We start from the raw sequence: 18,994 nt of genomic DNA, 5'->3' as shown, positions 1-18,994 counted from the left end.
TTGTATGCAAGATTTCTGGAGTACATAATTGCAATTCCTTTAGAATCACCAGGAATTGTTATTATTAAGGGGGCCAGCCTGAGGCGGAGGGGGCCGGCACAAGGCATTTCTGCGCCTGCGTACTCGCTATAGCCTGCGACCGAACAAATTTGAACAGTTTCTGGTAAAAGTGCAACTATACGCTTGACAGACTTATATGCACCGGATCCCCAGAATACAACATCAGACTGGAGCCTTGTGATGTAACCCTACAACTAAAGGGGAAGAAACTTCATCATACACCAGGACACAATGCACTTGTGTGTTATAAATGTCCCCCTTGGATTGGTGTGTTTGGTATCTTTGCCCTCCATGTACCACATTAATTTTCTAGAGGAGATACGGATGCACCTTGCCTGCCCAGACCTAACAGGATTGGTGTGGTCTGAGGCCTAGTTAGGTGGTCACAGTGACCACTCCTGGCTGGTGTTAATTCTCCCATACCTCCTGGTGCTGACAGGGATGCTGTGATGATTCAAACTCACAGTTCTTTATAATGGTCAACATCAACAATCTATTAGCAGATAGGGCTCAGGTAGGGCTGTCTGTCTGTAGGCCCCAAACAACTACCTCAGGCTTAAGGATGTAGCTGCGGAGGAATTTTGGGCCGTATACATCAGATGCAGATTTGCAGTGATGGTCTGCAGGCAGGGGCATAAATACAGGTGTATAGCCATAGCAGCTGCTATAAGGCCCGGAGTGTCAGGGGACCCAAGCACCCGACATAACACACTAAAGAATAGAGGAGGTACACTGGTATATACATATTATGCTGCACAGTGCATATTTTCCAGAGTATACAATTCAGCCGGGAGCAAGGAGGCCAACTGGGACTAATTTGATAGTAATGACCCATCCTGCGGGCCATTACAATAGCAATATAGAACATATTGGGAAGCATTGTATAATACAAAGCGCTCCTGTTCACTTGTTTTACTTTGCAAGTATCTGCTCAGCTCTAGAATTAGTATGCTGTTTACCATTTTGATATGATGTCAGAGGTTCTACATATGTTTTTACCAGTACATGACACAACCCCCAGTTATCCTCTGGCTTATACACTTAGCTAAGCTGTTTGCTCCTCATCGTCCTTGCGGGTACTGCCAGTGAAGACAAATACCAGTTCAATTCTGCTATTTCGTTCGATGACAGGGTGAAAAAATGAAGCTAAGTCCTTAAGGATCTCCAACATTTGGACAAAATTAACAACAATGCTATAAAGCTGCGTAATCTAACATTAATATTAAAAGCAACATTATGTCCTATATTACAGTATTCAATGCAAAAGGACAACTTTATATAAGTGGCTGGTTACAGCATACATGTCTGTCCCTAGAGACTTGCACTTGAGAGATAAACAAAGGTAACCTGACACAGAGCAGCCTGTGACTCCTGTAATGATATACCTGAGGACGTGCATTTGAATAGGACGCCGCTACTGTTAAGGTGGACTGTAAAAACACGGAAAGTCTTTTACAGCCCAAGTCGACGATACAAGTTATGGTTTATGATGATTTGCCATAGATGACCATACATTCTGTTTGGTCCATCAATTTGGGATAAAATTATATGATTATTCCAAAAGAGGACATCTACTATATTTCATGTCTGTTAGGTCTTCATATTTTGATGAAGTGCTATCCGCACAGGAAACTGTGTGTCACCATTAATATGCAATAAGGCAAAATATCCCATTATTCTGCAAAATATATCCCACCATTATTAAGAAATATGATTATTTGAAATACTATGTACAGTAAGTACAAAATGTGGCAGTATGTATAGCTGAGGTTATTCCTATTTACAGACTTGAAAGTTTTGTGTTACTTTTAATAAATAGAACCAAAAAGCAAAACAGCAAACTGTGATTTAAGACAAAGTTGAAATATCCAAAGTAGAAACTTGTAAAATGAAATATACAGTAATTGAAAATTACGGATACCTCACATATGGGAACAATAACTTGAAACAAATCCAACAGAAAAGGCAACGGATATGGAATACAGAGCTGAAATGCATACATACTTATAAATATATATTAGGCGTATATGTAGATAATAATATATATCGTATATGTATCGGCTGCAGCAGAACTTTGGTATCTGGGGATATTTAGAGAACTACCTTAAGTACAGTCGTCTGCTTTGATCACATTACCAGTGGCGTGTTGCCAGCAAAAAAAAACACAAGAGAAGATCACTGAGCAATATATTAACCGAGATGTACCACAAGCATCAAGAAGCAACAGTTTGCAGCATTCCTGAAAAATGGTCTTTTTCATAGAAATTTAGCATTTTAAGTGGTGAAGAATTTCTGCAGCCTGACATCAGCGACAGCCTCCAATCCATTGGTCTAAATACATTACCTATAACAATGAGCGAAAAAGATTCTGTATCCAGCCAGTATATCCCTGCTGTACTTCGTGCCCTGGGGACATTGGCTCTGGCAGCTGCCACAGTTGTAGCCATCAAATGGATTATTTCCCGTGTGGAAAAGGAAGAGGATAAGGATTCAAAGTTACAGTGCACCCAACAAGATCCAACTGAAGAAAGACAATCCTCGGAGGACAATCCTATAGGAGATGAAGAAACACTGGGAAATGATAAAAAGGAACCTCAGGTCAGTGATGTACAAGAAATGGCAATTTTAGCATTTTTACGTGGACCGGTGAAAAGTTCACTAGACACATCCTATGCAAATATTGTTCCTAATACAGAGGATGGTGAATGTCCGACAGATCATCAAAGACTTTTAGGTGATATAACACCAGTTTTCTGCGAACTCAACAACATGACAGAACCCCAGAATATTCTGCATGACTCAGATGGAGCAAATGTCAGTATTTCAGGATTACCTACTGCTTTTATGGATGATAAAACAAATAATGCACAGAACGAAAAGGTACCCTATGAAAGATCACAGGAACAGCAGCTTGATATTGGAACCAGTTCATGTTTTGGTGAGTGCACTGATGTAATGAATGAAAAGCACCAGCTTATTGGTGATGGCAAGACAGTGTCTGAGATATGTCCAGAGCAGAAGACTGTAAATGAGGTTTTGGATAAAGATGTATTTAATATGGATATCTTTGGTATGATTGTAAATTATAATTGTGATAGGAACTATGCAAATCATACCCAACCCAATGATGAGGATAATGATGACACATCTCATTCAATTGATGTAAACAGTAGAGAAGACAATACCAAGGGACATGTCTGTAAAGGAGAAAATCCTGTGAATACATGTCTCTCAGACCTTTCTGAATCACAGGAGAGTGTGCCATTCATAAAGACTTATGATCCTCCTGCTCATGAAGTTCTTACAAGATCTCATAATACCAAACAGAAGACTATCTGTACAACATTCGACACGCAGGATGTCCAAACTTTCAATGTAATACACCAGACAAATCAGACCACCATAACTATATCCAATAAAGACAATGGATTACCAAATATAATGTGCAGGCACAACTCCCAAGGTGAAAAATTCAATAATGTGCATAATAATCATATTTCCTGCACACATCAAACAAGCTTGGAGCACATGACCTGTGTGACTTCTGACGACATGCAAACAAACCAAAACTTTACATTTTCCAGGATGAGATTTGCACCAGCTTCTGTAGAGAGTTCTGAAGAGAAAATGTCTTTTGAAAGCAACATCCTGTATCCTAATGAAAAACATTGCAATGAGACTGTAAGAGATGTGCAGATTTCTGGTGGTTCCCAAAATCAGATGGAATTGCTAGACTTACCTGAGGCATGTAAAATGGATAAATGGAAATTCAACACAATTTCGAATCATGTACTTCAATGGAAAACTACAGCTGTATACAATTCTACGGAATATATTGACCAAAGGTCCCCACTGGATCTTCATGCACCTGAAAGTTCAATTTCTTCATCTTTAGAAAAGGTTGAAGGCCAAATTAACCATGATGGCACAGATTCTCTATTAACTGAAAACCTACTATCTGTTTGTACAGAAAGAGAATATAATAATTTGGATGCTGGTATGAACTATCCCTCTGAATGTTGTACATCACACAATATAACACATGATGACCATGCACCAATCATAATGACAAGGAATATCTTACATGATCCCTTCTCTTTAAACGAGAACCAAGTTAAAACAACCAAGTTAACAGTGATTGCCAAGGCTGAAAGTCAAAGTATCAAATCAATAACAACAGGACAACACACTGAGGTTATCCACAACTGGCATAAACATAATGCTAACTTCCTAACTGTGGACAAAGAGGAATTCTGTACAGTCATCTCTAATGGATATTTCAGTAGGTATCAGAAACAAGTAGGCACCAACAATTCTAGTTGTACTTCTGAGAACTATAAGCCAGAAGTTTGCAATGGCACAAATCAACAGTCAGCCATTTCTAAACCCTTGCCAAACGTTTCACAGAACCCTCTGATGATTACAGAGGAAGCCTCATCTTCTATCCCGTTGTCCTCTGATGACGATCACACTTCAAGTGTTATGATAGACATGTCTTTGAGTCAACTAAACAATCAACAAATAATACATTCATCAAAGAAGGACCCAAATCTGTCCATAGAAAATTTTACTGTAGGCATTGAAAAAACATCTGACCCCTTGTGTCCTTTAATTCTTGGGCATGATAATCTTGTAGAAAGGATGGAGCAAGCATCTGATCCCTTGTTGTCCTCAACTGTAATTCTTGGACACGATAAACTTGTAGGAAAGATGGAACAAGCATCTGATCACTTGTGGCCTTCACCTGTAATTCTTGGACATGATAATCTTGAAGGAAGAATGGAACACGCGCCTGATACCTTATGGTCTTCACCTGTAATTCTTGGACATGATAATCTTGTAGGAAAGATGGAACAAGCATCTGATCACTTGTGGTCTTTACCTGTAATTATTGGAGATGATAATCTTGTAGGAATGATGGGACAAACATCTGATCCCTTGTGGTCTTCACCTGTAATTCTTGGACCTGATAATCTTGAGAACACAGATCTCAGTTTCAGTGATACATTTTCTGAGCAAGAGGAAAATGATAAATCATCACAAAGTGAAGATCACGAAGGACAAGATACAGTATTTTCAGATGATCAACCATTTTCCCGGAAAAAGATAATGTCTACAATTGCTGAGACTCCAGAATATCAATCAGTGTTTACATCTGAGAGAAAGATGCCTCTGGTGACTAAAAGCTGTGATAACATATATTCTGGGCCTTCATGCCATGAATCAGCATTGAAAACCAAAGCAAGGAGCATGTTATGTTTACTTACAGAATATTACTCTACAAAATTACATTCCCTGGAGAATGGGCCACTTGAAGAAGTAGCCAGGGGATGCTTTTTCCGTATTCCAAAGGGCTTTCAGAACATTCGAGAAGGTGTGAGGTTCCAGCTAACTTTAGGGAACTGCCTAGAATTGTTAAAGTTAGCCAGAAAAAACTGTGTTCCTGAACTTCTGAAGGCAGTGTACACCCTGATCAGTGATAACTACTTAAATGTGCTAAAGAACTCCGCTATTTATGGCCAATTAACAGGCTTGGAAAGAGAGAAAATCCTTCAGCTGAGAATGAGAGGAAAATTGTCTCTTTGTTTTATTGAAATAGAAAGCATATTTGGTTTGAATAAAAATATAAGCCGTTCAGACGTCATGCATTCTGATGAACCCAAAAACCATATTTACTCACTCGATATGGAATCAAACCAATGGAAACGAGTCAGTAATATTCCAGAGGAAGCCTGCCTTAAAGGTTGTAGCATCTGCTCAATGCATAACTATCTATTCATTGCAGGGGGCATCCAAAAGTCAACAAATGGCTCATCATGCTCCAATAAACTGTTTTGTTATAACCCTCTTACTGACATATGGACACAACTCACTCCAATGAACCAGGCAAGGTCCCAGCTGAAGCTTGTCCCACTTGATGGCTACCTTTACGCCATTGGAGGCGAGTGCTTGCACACCATGGAAAGATATGATCCAAGATCAAACAAATGGATCTTTGTAGCCTCTCTCCCAAAAGGATCTTTTGCTGTAGCCCATGAAGCTGTTGCCTGTGGAGGAGAAATATACATATCAGGAGGTCATTTATTTTACAGGTTATTAAAATACATCCCTGTTCGAGATGAATGGGTAGAATGTCCTTTCAATGCAAGTAAGGGACGTTCTTGTGACATGGTGGCTGTTGGCCATATCCTGTATAGATTTGACATGCACAAGGACTCCACCGTCCATATTTTTAAGTATAACACCGCTGCCAAGGTGTGGTCTGAATATACAGCAACGTTTCCAAAAAGCAAGGTTCCCTTTAGATGTGCAGTGTTGGACAGTACCATCTACTGCATAAACAGGGAGACAACAGCACGCTTTTCAATGGAGGAGGAAAAAGCAGTGTTTGAGTCAACTATGTTCAGCCGAGTTCCGACCAAGGGGTTAAGCTTCCCTTGTCCTGTTGTATTGTGCCTTCAAGGATCACTGTCTCAAACCTCTGTATAGTAAATTGAAATATCTGTCAACTAATTCAGTTGACAATAGAAATGTTAATTTAGAAGAATAAAGTTCTATTCTTCTGGGATTCTTTTTCTTATCTCTCAGTTTGGATTTGTTCCATTATTTTAGTGATATACACATCCAGTTTAATATAAAGGGAATCTGTCAGCATATCTGTGACCATATTATTAGATAGCAGTTTTTCACTGAGGAGAGATACAGGTAGTATAGATTGGTTAAAACGTACCCGTTAATAAATTGTTAAAATTTCCAAAATAATATTGAAACCACAGTGTAAACCACAGTGTGAACCTTACACCAAGGATTGTACAGAACAAGTGAAATTTAAGACCCCAGACTACAAGTAGATAATCACTGTCAAAGTCTGGGAACAGTTGATGTGCAGAGGAGGCTGTATACTTGTGGGCTGCAAGGATAGACTGAGCTGCCAAACTATCAGTCCATTGCTGTATTCACATATAGACTGTACTGTGCTGCTCTCAAATGCTAACTATCCCCCACTAGCTCTCCTACAGGATTGATCCGACGCGTTTCCTGAACATATTCATCAGGGATCATGATGCACAAAACTAATAGTAGACTAAACTAAAAGATTCATATTAGGTCAGACTATTTGGACATTGAAACAGCGTCTCCCCGCATTGATGACAGCGGCAGGCGCCAGCGGGGAACGCCGGGTATATAAAGCTAACACCGCGCCCTCAAGTATACAGCCTCCTCTGCACATCAACTGTTCCCAGACTTTGACAGTGATTATCTACTTGTAGTCTGGGGTCTTAAATTTCACTTGTTCTGTACACTGATTGGTGTAAGGTTTACACTGTGGTTTACACTATCTATGTATGTTCAATATTATTTTGGAAATTTTAACAATTTATTAAAGGTTAAGTTTTAACCAATCTATACTCCCTGTATCTCCCCTCAGTGAAAAAGTGTCCTTTAATAGGGAGGTTTACAATTCTTTATTCATTCTCAGTGAAAATATTAGATAGCAGCCTTGGTGCTCTTGTAACCATATTATTGTGGGTGTTGTCAGTAGCAGCAGGACTGTGAAAATGCATTTACATTCCAGGATTCTAGCTGGATTCAGAGCACTCTGGTGCACTGTTATGAGAGATCTATTCAATGTACTGCTGAATAGTCCCTCCTACTTGAGTAATCACTGTGGTATCCAACCAGAAGCTTGCTACAGCAGGGGGTGGGATGAGATCTTGCACACTAGTGCACCACAGTGCTTTCAAATTCAGCTACAATCCTGGATTATGAAGGGACTTGTTGCTACCAACAACACACACCAAGGTAGGATTACACAGATGTCTCCAGGACTACTGCTGCTGATTTTTATTGGCAAAACTGCAGACAAATTCCCTTTGAAGATGACCTATCACCTCTCCTGGAATGTCTATTTTTGGTAAATAACATTTCTGTAGCACATCTCTTAAAACTTGGCATTGTGCTTCTTCAAAGAAATTTATGAGTTAACTGACAACTGGGACTTACCATTATAGTCTCTACGTAGTCTGACATAATCAAATTGATAATGAAGAAGTATAGGGACACGTCTCTTTCAGAATGGGAATACTAGGACCTTGACCATGCCAATTTTTACATAAAATGAAAGTTCAGCAAAGGATATACCAGCATTGTCATCTTTTAAAGAACTCAGTTATTTATTAATGCAGATATTTCAGAAGTGATGGCAGGTTCTTTTGTATCTGTTCTTCTCTCTAAAAGACCTTTCTCCATCTCTTGTAGCTACATTTTGCATCATTTAATAGATGTTGCTTTATTTCTTCATCTAATATGCTAATTAGATTGATGGAGATGGATAAGAGCACATATTGCTCAGGAATCAATGGAGCAGCAGAACTTTTAAAATGTATTTAAAGTTGATAGAGATGAAGAAAAACCCATTAGATCTTCAATGCGATGGAACTGTAAAGCGTGGGTTCCCAATTTATTGTATTCTTCCTCTTTTTTAACCAGAGGGTAAAATGGGTTACATTTGATCTGTGTTGTTGGAATATATACTTAAAATATGTACAGTATATATTACAAGTGGTTAGGTAAATGTACTAAAACGTATACTTTTCTCAGTTTGGATGATTCCATACTACTTCTAGATATAGTGCATGACAAACTGGTCATTCACAGTACAAAAACCTCTCTGGTTATGTCTGCCCATGTCAGAAAATTGTAATGCTGATCCATACAAGATAAGTTCACATAATAGTGCTCTAATGGTTAACTACAGTGATTCTGGACGGTGGTGAACTTAAAGTGTGTAATGTGTCTCTTTATTTTGTTTTACAGTTTTATGTCATTTTGTTATGTATTATATTAGGATTGTCAAGCTTTTGTCTCCCATTATCCTTCAAGCAGATTGGGTTTTTCTGATAAAATATACCACAAGTGGTACAATAATAAAGGAAATGTTTATCCAGTGACACATTCAAGCTCCCACATTCTACATTTGTATATATTTGTTTATATTGTGAATTTGGATTATCTATTGACTATATTTTATATGTAGTTAAAGTCACCGACATTAAAGGGAACAACATTATGCACAAATACAGCTGGAGACAGGTTTCCATATAGCCCTATTTACTAAATGCTACTAGACTTTTAGCTAATTGTTTAACTCACATCCCTATAAAATCAACTTTATCTTACCTGGCATCAGAGGGGGCATGTCTGCTCAGCTGGCCCCTCCCATCTACTCCTCCTCATGCCATTATCCTCCTAACCTTTAAGCACTCATGTGACCAGAGTGATGTTGTCTAGGGTCCTTTACCCAGTAACATTTGCAAAGTCTACCCCATGTATGTATCTGATTACATTAAATCACAGAATGTCTTCATGGTCTTTAATACCACCCCTTGCCTACATGGGGTAGATTTTGTAAATGTTGGGTAAAGGACCTCATATGACATCACTACATGACATGAAGTGCTCAATGAACGTTCTCAATGTTCCAACAAGGCATTGTGTAAAACATTTGAAAGAGTATTTCCTACCACTAATAATAAGTAAACAGAGCTTTATGTCTGTAGTTGAATATTGGCAGACGGTCCCTAAGTACTAGTTTCACACAGCAGCATGTCCAAACAGTGAGACCTTTTTTAGTAATCAGAAGGATGAAACAAGCAACAAAATAAATGCACAAATGCAAAAATGCACCTAGTAATAGTATCAGTCTTTCCAGCACTTGAGGCACTTGGTAGCACTGTCATATTAGAGGTCATAGCTTTCATCATATCAATGCACAACTTACTGTACAGTATGAATGCCTTTAGTCACAGTGGATACTATTATTGCAGTAGAGATAAAACAAAATTAAAGCAAATCAACCATGTAAATTTTTTTTTTTTAAAAAACCTATGAATAATCATTTGTCCTTCTCTTCACATAGAATAGAAACTTATAATTAACAGCCCAGAGTGCGGGGGCAAGATGTTCGGCGCTCCGGGCTGCTAATTGTGAATGCCCCCACACCTCCCTCTCCCAGCATGGGAGAGGGAGGTGATGTCACATAAGAGGCGTGAATATATGCCTCTCGCGTGATGTCACCTCCCTCTCCCATGCTCCCAGTATAGGAGAGGGAGGTGCACATGTGTGCATAATTAGAAGCCCGGGGATTGGACCAGTGTGGGCATTTACCCAGTAACATTTGCAAAGTCTACCCCATGCATGTATCTGATCACATGAATCACAGAATGTCTCCATGGTCTTTAACACCACCCCTTGCCTACATGGGGTAGATTTTGTAAATGTTGGGTAAAGGACCTTATATGACATCACTCGGGTAACATAACATGAAGTGCTCAATGAACGTTCTCAACGTTCCAACAAGGCATTGTGTACATTTTGAACAGTATTTCCTACCACTAATAAACAAGTTTGCTGCAGTCGGCGGAATTCATACATGAAAAGTCACCGGCTGCGTTTATTTCTAGAGATAAACTCTACACAGGACCTCGCCGAAAGTGCTAGAGCATCGGCATATGATAAATAACTCCCAGTGTAAGTGTTCCCTGCCATCTTGTGGTTGTTAGTGCTCATTACAGCGGTACAAAAAATTATTAAGGGCATCCATGTTTTTACAAATTGTAATTAATAATAATTCTTTATTTATATAGCGCACACAGATTACACAGAGCTGCACAAAGCAGGTCAAATTAGTCCCTGTTCCCATGGGGCTCACAATTTAAACAACCTAACAGTATGTTTTTGGAGTGTGGGAGGAAACCGGAGAAACATACAAACTCTTTGCAGATGTTGACCTGGGTGGGATTCGAACCCAGGACCCCAGCGCTGCAAGGTAGAAGTGCTACTCACTCAGCCACTATGTAATTGTTAAATATTGGAAATAATTCAAGGAAAATTAATTTCTTAAAGGTTGCACTCATAGCACCTGATACTTTTTCCTTAAGATGGATACATACAGCTCCTCTCTATGGGATTATAAAGGTTTAAAAACTGTGTATATCATGTATCCTGAATAACAGGACAATTTGTAAAAAGAATTGTCAGCTTAAAAAAGGTGATTATCCCACAGTTGTTTTTTGCAGCTTAAATGAGTCGCATGTATGGGTATGTAAATATTGGGAGCACTATGGAGGCTTGTGAACCAAACTATGCAGGTCATGTTCCCCAGACTATATATCACATTATTTTTCTATCCACTCCTGTTGAAGTCTGAAGTCCTGTTGATTGTCACACAGTAACTGAAAATTTTGTCACACATAGAGATGGCTAAATCTATTAGTTGCTTAGTCGATTTCCTACCTTTCCTGAAAATCTAACTCATTTTAGCCCTCTAAAACACAGATTTTTTTTTTGTAATAACAAAAAGTCTTACCTATTTTTGTTCATTTTCTATGAATTTTTGCTTTAGGGGTCGGTTGTGGTTAGGGTTGAACCTAACCCCGAATTCTAATGGTAAGCCTAATACTAACCCTAAATTTTTTTTTAAAAAGTGGAAAATTAAATGAGAGAGGAGCTTTTTATATGAAAAATATTTGTACTTTAATTATACCGATTTTCAAGACAAGGGGAGCAACATTGGTTTGGACTGAATCAATTTGAAACCGATCCGAAAATTCAGATCAAGTTTTGAAGGATTTGCATTTCTCTTGTCATACACAAATTAAAGACAGATGGACAATTCTAGGATTCTGAGCAACAAAGATATTTATACTATCAGCTTCAAAAAATAAATTGTAAAAAACAGATCTGATTGATTCTTTATTGATGGGAATGTTTCATACTGAACACATTTACTGTTGTTCTGGTTTCTTCTTGGTTTCATCCAACATAGCTTTCCACTTCTCCTCTATTTCTTCTCTGCACTGCAAGAAGCTTTCATCCAATCTTCTCAGTTGGTCGATCAGGACCGGATCTTTACGTGTTGCTATCATTTCATACACCATCCATGTAGTTCGAACTATTAACAAAAAAGAATATAAAGTATCCAATGAAAGAAAACCACAAATAGACGCTAAGGCTACCTGCTACATGACGAGGAAATGAAGACGTGAGCTGGCCATATTTTCTGTATCTAGTACACATCGTAAATTGCTTCTATGGGCATTCGCAAAACTAACCTATACAAGGAAGGAATGCTGTTTGAGATTTACTTTTATAGTGAAGTTGTAGTTTTTTCATCACATAACTTGCATATTTATATATTCATGGAATAAAAAAATGGAGAAATGAAAAGGAGTGATCTGCCGAATAAATTTGAACTTTGTACAAAAAGGCTACATAAAGCTCTACCAAAAGGCTCTAGAAACTCAGTATAGGATGTTTCCAGTAGAGGTAAGCTTCATGACCAAGTTCCAATAAATACCTCTGACCCTACCTGATACTTTTTCCATGTGTTCTATCATTCTTTCCAGTTCCTTTTCAAGTTCTTTTAACCTCTTAGAAACCTCTTCACTTGTCTGGTTTTCTGAGTCTGCTTCTGCCATCTAGTCAAAAGTTAAAAAAAGCCCCCCTGAGATCAGTGCTGACTATACAGTGTTATGGATTGATTTATAAAAACTAAAGGATAACTAATATACTCGTAGGTGTGATATTTTTGTGAGCTTATGACCCTCCTAATCATAAGCTCAGTCTTCACAGAGCCCATTCCATGGGGCAGATTTTTTAAAAGTCTTTAAATGTAACACAGTCTAATACTGCACCAGATTCATGCTGAAAGTTAAGTCTGGCATAGTCTAAGACTGTCTAGTCTAACTTTGCAGCTCTTATGTGTTGGCTTAGTTTACACCAGAAAAAATTCTGGAAAGTATTTTAGACAGTTTTTTGGTGCAATTTGGAGCAAAAAACATGTGCAAATCCTAATTTGCCTCTTTTTATACTTTGTTTGCCCGAGAAAAGACAAAGTCAAAGGTCTTAAAGGGGTTTTCCCACGAATGCGAAAACGAGGGGTCCTATGGGGTCCCACGTACCTCTGTCGGACCCCTCGTCACTCCTTCAGAGTAATGGAGCAGACCTTTCTGCTCTATTAATCTCAATGGAGCTGATGGAAATTGCCAAGCGCCATGCTCGGCAATCTCTGTCAGCTCTATAGCCACACTCACCCCTCCCATAGTTTACAGGGCTGGAAATAGGGGCAGGTAGGTGTGGCCGGGCACCTTGGCCGTCCGGAAGCTGAACGGCACCGTATGGCGACAGGAGGGACCGCACTCAGCGATCTCTGCCCACTTCGTAGAGATTAATGGAGGAGAACGGTCATGTGCAGCCATCTGCGCCATTACTCTGACAGAGTGACAAGGGTTCCGACGATAATATGTGGTGTTAGTGATATATTCCTCTACAGCGGCTATTTTGGACCAAGCGAACCAAAAGACGCCATTTTGGAGATCAAGCGGACATTTTAGTTTCAGCCGGGGGTGCAATTGACCTGTGTCAGGATTCAGACTTCATTTTGTGTGAAAGTGTTTAGAAATTACTGGATCTTCATTATTGCTACCTTATCTTTTCTCTGCGTGAAGGCCATATTGGAACTTATACAGAGCTAACACAAGGACAATTAGTATAAACATTTGTCTCCTTGGAAACGGTGCTCGGTGAGAGAAATAATGTGGCAGATTTACTTACCCGGTCTTGTCGCGTTCCTGCGGTGCGTTTTTCTATGAGGATTCGGGTCTGCTGAGATTCACTAAGATCGTGCGCCCGGGTTTCTGCATCCGTAGCTTCTGCGCCGAGGTCCGCCGGAGTTCAATTGCTTCTTCTTGGTGCTTGTAAGTGCGTGTTTTGCGACACAATTCTAAATGTTAAATCTGAATCTGTTGTGTTGTCCAATGGCCCGCCCCCGATTTCTGTCGCATGCAAATGCCGATGCGCCAAAATCCAATTGCGTACGCCAAAATCCCGGGGCAATTCAGCGCAAAACGAAAATCGCTGGGAAACCCGACGAAAATGCGCCTGTCAGACCCTTAGTAAATGAGCCGAAAAAAGTAAAGTCCACCTACATGTTTTGGGAAAGTGAATTTATGGGGGTATATTCATTATGGCAAATAGCATTGCAGTATTTTATCACCTGTTCACACCCCTTATGAAAACGATCTTCTGTGTTTGATATATGCGGCTGCGGACTAATAAAGTGGAGAGAGAGACTGGTGTGTCTTAGTTTGTGCGCTCGTCTTGGTACCGGGGGCCATGAAAGGGTTAATTCAAAAGTCACCTTGCAAATGATAAGGGGAGTTTAAGCCCTAGATAAAAATCTCTATGAGTGGGACCCCATCAGACCCCTCAATTTCGTGATCTGTGGGGTTTTATCACTGAGACCCCTACTGATCAATAAGTTAGGCCCTATCCCTTTTGTTTGTGGGAAAACCCCTTTAAGCCTAATCATATATTAGACACACATTACACAGCTTAACTGTATCTCTATTAATAGCATAGACCAGGGGTCCCCAAACTATTTACATAGGGGCGATTCACTGTCCCTCTCAGACCGTTGGACTAATGTTTAAAAATAAATAGAGGTACATGTGACCGCATCCGCAATACACTGGGCCCCCTCTAAATTAATTATTTAATATACTGCACCCCCTTGTGAACTATTTTATATACTGGCCCAATTAATTGGGTCAATTAATTATTAAATATACTGGGACCCCTCTCCATTATTTATTGAATATGCTGCCCTCACCACCCCATTAATTACTAGACTGCCCCGCATAATTAATTCTTTTCTATACTGCCCCTCATAATTAATTATTTCCTATACTGCCCCTCATAATTAATTATTTCCTATGCTGCCCCCACCATTAAAGGACACCTGTCATCAGGTCTGTGTCACTTGTCCCATCACCTCTACCTGTTGGAGCAGCTCACATAGATCGATCCCAGCCTTTATCTAGTTATTTCATACATTAATCACTGCAAAATCATCTTTTCTTTATTATGTAAATGAGGCTGGTCACATGGTCAAAGGCAGTGATGTCACCCCTGTTACCCCTCCCCTCTCCTCCCCCTGCTCATGTCTGTGTGTAATGTATAGTAAAGCATTGCTAGTGTCTGTGCTGCATCTGCTGACATGGTGCATCCTCCTAATACACAGGTGAGAGGCACAGACATCAGCTACACAAGTACCTGACAAGTTCTGCTATATCATGGCTGCCTGGATCTTTCACATACACACACACACAGGCTGCAGGAGACATAGCCACCAGCAAGCTCATAGAGCAGCCATTACACCATTATACAGGCTGTCAGTCAAGCATTGGGGGTGTGGCTGTGCCTCCCACTCATGAATAAGCTGGACAGCTTGAATATGCTAATGACTCATTGGACATTTCACAGGTCATTTGCATACAGCTTTAGGACCTCATTGCTTAGGTTTACAGGCATGTAGAGGGACAATGAAGGGATAGAGGCAATGCTCTCTAATGGCAGTTTATGAAAATCTATTTAGATTAAGGGGGTTATTTCGCATGACGGGTTCTCTTTAATTATTTCCTATGCTGTCCCTCATAATTATTTCCTATGCTGCCCCTCCCAATTAATTCTTTTCCTATGCTGATCGCCGCTGCCACATGGGCGCCGTCATCTTGCCGAGGATCGTCGCTCCCCATGAGGTCATCGGGGAGCGGCGATCCATTGCCATGACACCCTTCCCGAGGCTGCTTCGTGTTAACCCATTCATTACAATGTGCTATCCCCATATACTGTAGTATGGCAGTATATGATAGGATCGTACAGACAACCTAGGGTTAATGTACCCTAGGGAGTCTGAAAAATAGTAAAAATAAAAAAAGTTTAAAAAAAAAATATAATAAAAAAACACAAATCATCCCCCTTTCCCTAGAACTGATATAAAAAAGCAGGAAAAAGGATAAACACATTAGGTATCGACGTGTCCGAAAATGCCCGATCTATCAAAATATAATAACGTTTTTTCACTGCGTTTAACCCCGTAACGGAAAATAGGGCCCAGAGTCAAAAATGGCACTTTTTTGCCATTTTTAAAAAAATTTAAAAATAATATAAAAAGTGATCAAAAGGTCGTACAGTCATAAAAATTATAACATTGTAAACGTCATCAAAAGCCGCAAAAAAACGACACCTCCCAAAGATCTGTATATCAAAGTATATAAAAGTTATTAGCACCAGAAGATGGCAAAATCCAAAAAAAAATTTTGTACAGGAGGTTTTAATTTTTGTAAATGTATAAAAACATTATCAAACCTATACAAATTTGGTATCCCCATAATTGTACCGACCCAAAGAATAAAGTAGACATGCCATTTGGGGAGCACAGTGAAATCCGTAAAATCCAAGCCCACAAGAAAATGGCACAAATGCTTTTTTTTACCAATTACACTGCATTTGAATTTTTTTTCCCGCTCCCCAGTACACGGCATGAAATTTTAAATACCACTATTTTGAAGTGTAATTTGTTATGCAGAAAATAAGCCATCACACAGCTATGTGCATGGAAAAATAAAAAAGTTATAGATTTTTGAAGGTGGGGAGTGAAAAATGAAAATGCAAAAACGAAAAGGGGTTAATTATTTCCTATGCTGCCTCTCATAATTAATTATTTCCTATGATTCTCCCCCCCACCATTTATTATTTCCCATGCTGCCCCTCATAATTAATAATTTCCTATGCTGCCCCCCATAATTCATTATTTCTTATGCTGCCCCCCCACACCATTATTTCCTATGCTGCCCCCCATAATTCATTATTTCTTATGCTGCCCCTCATAATTAATAATTTCCTATGCTGCCCCCCCACACCATTATTTCCTATGCTGCCCCCCATAATTCATTATTTCTTATGCTGCCCCCCCACACCATTATTTCCTATGCTGCCCCCCATAATTCATTATTTCTTATGCTGCCCTCCACCATTAATTATTTCCTATGCTACCCCACACCATTAATTATTTCCTATACTACCCCTCATAATTCATTATTTCCTATGCTGTCCCTCATAATTGATTATTTCTTATGCTGCCCCTCATAATTGATTATTTCTTATGCTGCCCCTCATAATTCATTATTTCCTTTGCTGCTCCTCATAATTATTTCCTATGCTGCCCCATATAATTATTTTCTATGCTGCCCCCCCCCCCACACACCATTAATTATTTACTATGCTGCCCCTCATAATTAGTTATTTCATATATTGGTCCCCCGTCCGCCACAATCCTTTTAATGCTGTTTTTTTTTAAAAAAAAAACTTGTACTCATCTCAGTCTCCCGCCATCATCACACGGCCACGCATCCTAGTTCATGGAGCGATGTGCGCGGTGTTGTCTTCTGGCCACATTGCTCCAGTAATAGTGGTCGAGCAGACGTTTCCAGCCGCATCGAACACTCTACAGTGACAGGAAGGAGCTTCCTGTCCGGACGGACGGAGGCCCCTGCTCGACTGTGGAAGGCCGCGAGGGCCTGGCGCTGGCGTGCCAAGCAACGGGGTCTGGATAAAAACTGCCCGCGGGTGTAGTTAGGGGACCCCTGGCCCTTACAATGGGTAAAAATGTCTAGAGACATAAAAGATATTATAATTATACTTTTTAGTTCTGAAACCCTTTTTCAAAATACCATACACCTCATACTGTATGTGCAAATGCAACCTTTACAAAGTATGGTTGTCACTATATGGTGGTTGTGTCTGTTTGAAGACTGTGGAGGATATAGCTATCATTAAATGGAGACTGTGGCTGTAAATGGGGGGGGGGTTGTCACTATAGGGGGGATATGGCTATTACTGTATGGAGGCTGTGGCTGTATATAGAGGTAGGGGTTGTCACTATATGGGGGGTATGGCTATTACTGTATCGATGTGGCTTTATATGGAGGTGGGGGTTGTCACTAAATAGGACATTAGACTCACTGTATGGAGGCTGTGGCTGTATATAGAGGTGGGGGTTGTCACTATATAGAGGATATGGCTTTACTGTATGGAGGATGTCGCTGTATATGGAGGTGGGGGTTGTCACTAAATGGGGCATATGACTATCACTGTATGGAGGCTGTGGCTGTATATAGAGGTGGTGGTTGTCACTGTATAGAGGATATGGCTATTACTGTATGGAGGCTGTGGCTGTATATGGAGGTGGTGGATGTCACTATATGAGGGATATGACTATCAATGTATTGAGGCTGTGGCTGTATATAGAGTCGGGGGTTGTCACTATATTTGGGCTATGACTCACTGTATAGACGCAGTGACAGTATATATACAGTAAAACATTTCATATTGATGCTGTGTTACATACGGGTATAATTATTGTAACAATATGGTGTTTATGGTTGTTTATGGAGGTTAACCTAGTTACTTATAGGAGCAGTCACTATGTGGAGAAGTACAGCAGCATGTAAAGCGTTATGATTAGCTATCACATATAAGGCACATAACATTGGTCGCTTCCCGTGGTCTCACTTTTTCCTCGTGTTTCTGTGATTTCCCTCCTTGTTTCTCCTCAGTAACTGCCAATCACCCAGTGCACAGGCTGCGTTGTCATAGTGACTGCATGAGGCCTACACAGCCTGACACACATCTCACCATGTGCTTGTTGTCTCCTCCACAGGACATGGATTTTTTCAATGAAAAATGAAGGCAATTGTTACCATTTTATAATGTGCATGATGTTTGGATTTATCAATGGAAGGGAGCTTTACCATATATTAGTCCCAACCGAAATATTATTTAACTGTCGGCAGTCACCTGAATGTCTGTCATTAACCCCTTAACAACTTGGCCCTTTTTAGTTTTCTCACTTCCATTTTTCACTCCCCACCTTCAAAAATCTATAACTTTTTTTATTTTTCCACATAAAGAGCTCTGTGATGGCTAATTTTTTTGCGTAACAAATTGCACTTCATAGTGACGGTATTTAATATTCCATTTACTGGGAAGCGGGAATAAAAATTCCAAATGCAGTGAAAATGGTGAAAAAATG

At 39.7% G+C, this 18,994-nt stretch overlaps 2 protein-coding genes across 3 annotated transcripts; one reads left to right on the top strand and one right to left on the bottom strand.

Moving 5' to 3' along the window:
• Positions 1 to 92: 92 nt before the first annotated feature.
• On the top strand, positions 93 to 6,763 carry LOC140105428 (uncharacterized). The gene has a single exon (XM_072129384.1). It carries the CDS (start codon positions 2,413 to 2,415, stop codon positions 6,547 to 6,549), a length of 4,137 nt encoding a protein of 1,378 aa, XP_071985485.1. The 5' UTR covers positions 93 to 2,412; the 3' UTR covers positions 6,550 to 6,763.
• Positions 6,764 to 11,801: 5,038 nt separating this feature from the next.
• On the bottom strand, positions 11,802 to 18,579 carry SYCE3 (synaptonemal complex central element protein 3). Of its 2 annotated transcripts, none has more exons than XM_072130748.1 (3): positions 18,475 to 18,579; positions 12,431 to 12,539; positions 11,802 to 12,013 (listed from the first exon to the last, which is right to left on the bottom strand). In XM_072130748.1, the coding sequence occupies exons 2-3, from the start codon at positions 12,537 to 12,539 to the stop codon at positions 11,847 to 11,849; spliced, it is 276 nt and encodes a 91-aa protein (XP_071986849.1). In that variant the 5' UTR covers positions 18,475 to 18,579; the 3' UTR covers positions 11,802 to 11,846. The 2 variants fall into 2 exon arrangements, with proteins under 2 accessions (XP_071986849.1, XP_071986850.1); XM_072130749.1 differs by lacking the exon at positions 18,475 to 18,579 and adding an exon at positions 18,371 to 18,424.
• Between the last annotated feature and the right edge of the window lie 415 nt (positions 18,580 to 18,994).

Source organism: Engystomops pustulosus, chromosome 11 (genome assembly GCF_040894005.1).
Source record: "Engystomops pustulosus chromosome 11, aEngPut4.maternal, whole genome shotgun sequence".
Taxonomy (NCBI): domain Eukaryota; kingdom Metazoa; phylum Chordata; class Amphibia; order Anura; family Leptodactylidae; genus Engystomops; species Engystomops pustulosus.
This window is presented reverse-complemented; position numbering and strand designations above follow the sequence as displayed.

Excerpts from the sequence above, each read along its gene's own strand:
- LOC140105428 (XM_072129384.1), top strand. The coding sequence starts at position 2,413 with ATGAGCGAAAAAGATTCTGTATCCAGCCAGTATATCCCTGCTGTACTT.
- SYCE3 (XM_072130748.1), bottom strand. The coding sequence starts at position 12,539 with ATGGCAGAAGCAGACTCAGAAAACCAGACAAGTGAAGAGGTTTCTAAG. Across the intron at positions 12,014-12,430 it reads ACACATGGAAAAAGTATCAG|TTCGAACTACATGGATGGTG; the intron begins GTAGGGTCAGAG and ends TTTTGTTAATAG.